Source organism: Halyomorpha halys, unplaced genomic scaffold (genome assembly GCF_000696795.3).
Source record: "Halyomorpha halys isolate HHAL.00 unplaced genomic scaffold, Hhal_1.1 Scaffold408.1, whole genome shotgun sequence".
NCBI lineage: Eukaryota > Metazoa > Arthropoda > Insecta > Hemiptera > Pentatomidae > Halyomorpha > Halyomorpha halys.
The window spans coordinates 857,078-861,770 of record NW_027113749.1 but is presented as its reverse complement, the minus strand read 5'-3'; the positions used below and the strand labels follow the sequence as shown (position 1 = coordinate 861,770).

Genomic DNA, 4,693 nt, shown 5'->3' with positions numbered 1-4,693 from the left:
AAAAACTCTCTTAAAATATATACAAACAAAAGAATAGACAAGATGAACATAATCAGACTATCTGTATGAAAAATAAATAAATAAAATAACATAATGATAAAATAATATATGATTAACGGTTACAAGTCCGGAAGCAAAATCAAGAAAATAAGTTGCAAAGAAAAAGCATTATTGTAAGTATTTGATTAACCTCAGAAATTGTATTTATTAATCATTAACAATCATCACTAGTACCCCTATAAAAAAAAAAACTATTGAAATTTAATCCTACTAAATCTTTTAGATTCTAATTTATGTCTAAACAATCGATATTGCTTATGTGGCCACTTAAGAGACACATTTTAACTCGAAAAAAAACTATATATCATTAAAAAAATAAATTAATATATTCTGAAGAATTCTCGAAACAAGATATATAGGTATCATTAAAAAGATGATTTTTAACGGATTTATCACAGCTTTCGCAAATGTATGCTTGTGTACTTCTGTAGACGCTATTCTTTAGAGAATATTGCTCTGCCATTTTGTACAATTTTCCCGCTAATTTTTTCATTAGCTCCGTAAGTAAGTGTCCCTACTTAAAGCCATCTTTCTAAACCTTTTGTTGGCAATATGATCTGAGTGATATAGGATCCATTCCACTTAAGTTATTTTATTTTATTTTTTTATATACCACATTGTTGCCACATATTTATTAGATTTTTTTTGATTATTCAACACAGGAGTTAACTAACCCTAAATTTTAGCTGGAAAACAATAATAAAAGGGAGAAAATCATTTCATGATAATAAAGAAGAAATAAAAATTGTATAAATAAATTGAATACTGTACTAAGTCGAGATGAAAATTTAATTTAATATGTTTAACCTGGTATGAACAGTTTAGATTGAAATCAGTGAGCCTCCTTCAGATAAACTGTAATTTCAGATATTCCGATATCTTTTATTAATAATTTGGAAAACTCTAATAAAATATTGAAAATTAATCACTTCCTTATTAAATATTATCTTATACTGATGGCCCGATAAACGATTCGTTATTAATTACCATCGAACTAACCATTAGCTGGTTAAAAAATACAGTTGATTGGCAACAATTAGCTATGGATAAAACTAATAGTTAATTTTTCTCCATATCTGATCTAGAATAGCTTTATTCCAAGTATGGCCAAAACTGAATTTGAAACAAAAATGGAAATCTAAGTTACAAAACCAGTTTAAGGAAATCCAAAATTCAGAATTTTAACCGCAATAATCAGAATTGTAAAGATTACAATTGGGCATAAAATAGACAAGCAAATTCTATGGTATTAAAAAAAAAGACGTAGGAAAAGATGTTTTTACTAGGTTGAAAAACAATTTTTAGTGTACCACTTCTTCTTAGAAGCAAACTTGTCAGTGTAAGCTTTATAAAAACTACAAGCAAACTAGGACGGCACCTGGTGAGCTGGCGCTCCGAAGTTCTTGGTGGTGAGAATGAAAAACAATTAACCAACCTCTTATGCCAACCAGCCCCCGTCTTCCTTAGTGTAGAAATCTTAAGTCTATCACTAGCTCTAAGAAAGTATTACGTACTTTTTTGTATATCTTATATTGTATATATTTAGCTATGTACTCTACATTCTACATACCTCCAATTATAAGATCCGTCAGGATTGTGCTCATCTGTACTGGAAATAATAGCGATTGGCTGTTGTGGGTTCACCTGAGGCGCTGACAGAGCTGCTCCGAAGAGGCAAGCGGATACCAATAACTACCAAAAAAAAAAAACCTTAGAAATGTATATACCATCATGCCTCCACACACACATATAATTAAGTCAACCTTCATTCTTAAGATATATTGTTTTGTTATTATTATTTTTTTCGTAGGTATGAAAAATTTGAATTTTGAATTGGAACAAATTTTTTGATATTAGAAAGCGTTGCCCCAAATTCAAAAAAACCTATATCTGTCTGATTGTTCCTGCATTTAAAGGTCTCTTAAAAGGTAGACTAACATTGTTGATATTTAATTTGTGTTACTGGTATACTATCTCCGATTTCTTTATATCATTTGGACTACTTGTGCGCAGCAGCTAAAAACATCTCTAAGCAAAGGTTGTGCTCATCGGTGCCTGATATTATAGAAATTGGCTCATTAGGTTTGACCTGACTCGCAGAAAGGGCTGTTCCATAGAGAGAAACGTTGAACAAGAACTTATAGATACAAACGTATTATTACGTCGGTCTTCATTTTCATAACTTTTTTTTTTACTTTTATTCCAATACTAGGCATAAAATGTTTTGTTATTAATTCAAATTTTCAAAAGATAAATATTTTATGAGTTCCCTCCTCCCGTGTATACAAGACTAGGTGTGCCTGTTTTTATGTGTCTGTAAGGGTATCTCTTGAAACCGTTTCTTTTGTATTTGTTTTATAGTCTTTCATCCTCCAATCTCTGTGTATTAAATCGGGAAACTATTAGATATAAAATACCGACACTATTCAAATATCTTTAGATGGTAGCGCCAAAATATCTTAATTGATTTTTATGAAATTTGACAAACGTTTCTTTAGAGCCCTTTAAGTTTTTATTAATTATTTATTCGCAAGAAGTATAAAAAAAATTATGACGAAATGTAATCTTTAATTTATGCAAATTTGAGAAACATAACCTCTTAAATGGTAATTAAATTCTCTTCTAAAAAAAAATTAATAACCGTCTAAAACAGGTAAGTATTAGCAAAGGTACAGCGTATTAAATTTTGTGAACGTATTAATTTCAAAGTATTTAGGTTCTTCACACATGGAAATCCCTTCACTTTATTTTTGTGATTAATCAAAAATTATTCATCTCCGGGAACATTGTAGATACTAAGTTCAAATATCAACAAAGTATTTTGGTTTTGGACTCAGCACTCAAAGCGATAAGTAAAACGGACACACACAATATTCTTTTTTTTTTTTTTAATTTACGCGAATGTGTTGATTGATTACAAAATTCAGTTTCTATAATTCGCAAAATAAACAAATTGATTGGATTTCATGGGGTTTCGAAATACTGAATTTTACGATTGAACCAATCATACGATGAACACAAGAAATTAAGCATACTTTTATTTTTCTTGGATTCTACGAAAATGGGACCTGTAGTGGATTCCACATTCTTTATGAGGATTTGATGCTAATGAAGGCCATGGGCCGGGTTGTCGCAATGATTCGGCTTAGAAAGCAGCAGAGGTGCAACTGCAATAAAGGAATCTTAAGATTTTTTTATTTCAATTGTATTTTTAAAAATTATTGATAATTAATTTACATATGAAATAGGCTTTATAACTTTTATAAAATGCTTAAAAGTTGTATCTACATTAAATAATAAGTGTTTAATACATATTTCGGAGTGATCTCTACCATATTATTCAGACAGCCCTTGTAAAAATATTGGAGCACGATAAATAATTCAGATCAATTCAAGAAAATACGATCGATTATTGATTTAAGGGCTAATATCATGATTTTTCAGGGAAACTGCCAAACATTTAAAATTTTTCAGTAAAACTTTAAAACGCTTTTCGAATATATAATTACAACTTAAAATGTATGAATTAAAAAAATATATAATGAACCGTATTAAACAATAATTAATTTTTTTATACACCATAATCAAGAATTCATCTTACTTACATCATATGTTTATTGTGTATAAATACATATATATGTTGTTTTTTAAAAAATTGTCAATGTTAATTCTAAAAATATTCCCAACTTTATAAAAAAACAACATATTTCTAATTGATATTAAAAAAATAATAATAACCTCAGTACTTAATTATTTATTACTTTCGACATGTAAAAAGCATTACATTTGTGAATTCTTTTGGAATAAAGCTAATTTTTTTTCTATAAACAGATAAAGATTTTAGCTGCACATTTTATGCTAAACGTTTATATAACCAAATTATTCCAAAAAATGCTTTCCAATACATCTTTAAACAACAAAATATTCTGAGATTTATGTAAATAGTTAAAAAAAAATTAAGAATTAATTTATTATTAAGTAAATTAATAATAATTATATCATAGAATAAGACTTTGTCAACTTACCTTTATCATGTTGTCGATGTGAGTATCCAACTGTGAAATAACAACCAATAGCAAGGTATATATAGCTAAGCGGTGGGGCAGCTTCTAGCCAATGGGAATGCTTCTCCGGTTCCTTCACATAAGGATCCCTCCGTTAGATTGCAAAACTATCTTTAGAGGACACTACAATCGACGGGAAATTTATAGAATCAATATAAGTAACCTTCGACCTAAAATTTAAATGTTTGGAGAAGTTTGTCGGAGGGTGCGGTCAGCAAAGAACAACATAAATAAACAAAACCATATTTATTTTTTTTATGCCGACGTTTCAACCTAAGTTTCAGTTCGACCTTTTAAGTCATAACCTTTGATGAAGACCTGAAACTCAGGTCGAAAAGTCGGCATAAAATAAATAAATGTGGTTTTGTTTATTTATGTTCTTCTTTGCTGACCGCACTCCCCGACAAACTTCTCCAATCATTAATCTACGGTCTATCTACTCCTCATTAATATATAAATTAAATATTAAAAAATTTATGTTTAATTTTAAGTATGCCTCATAAATGTTGAAATTGGAGAGTGGAGTGTTTTCAACTTATAAATTAGGAAATATTTACTAATTTATTTGG

The 4,693-nt window shown here is 28.9% G+C and overlaps 1 protein-coding gene across 1 annotated transcript in view; it reads right to left on the bottom strand.

Moving 5' to 3' along the window:
* The window catches only part of LOC106682342 (endocuticle structural glycoprotein SgAbd-4), a 5,315-nt gene extending 1,188 nt beyond the window's left edge, over positions 1-4,127 (bottom strand). The window contains exons 1-2 of the mRNA XM_014423145.2: positions 4,086-4,127; positions 1,631-1,752 (exon numbers count right to left, since the gene is read on the bottom strand). Coding sequence (XP_014278631.1) covers positions 1,631-1,752; positions 4,086-4,094 — 131 coding nt within the window. The 5' untranslated portion in view covers positions 4,095-4,127. The remainder of the gene's footprint in view (positions 1-1,630; positions 1,753-4,085) is intronic.
* Positions 4,128-4,693: the final 566 nt, after the last annotated feature.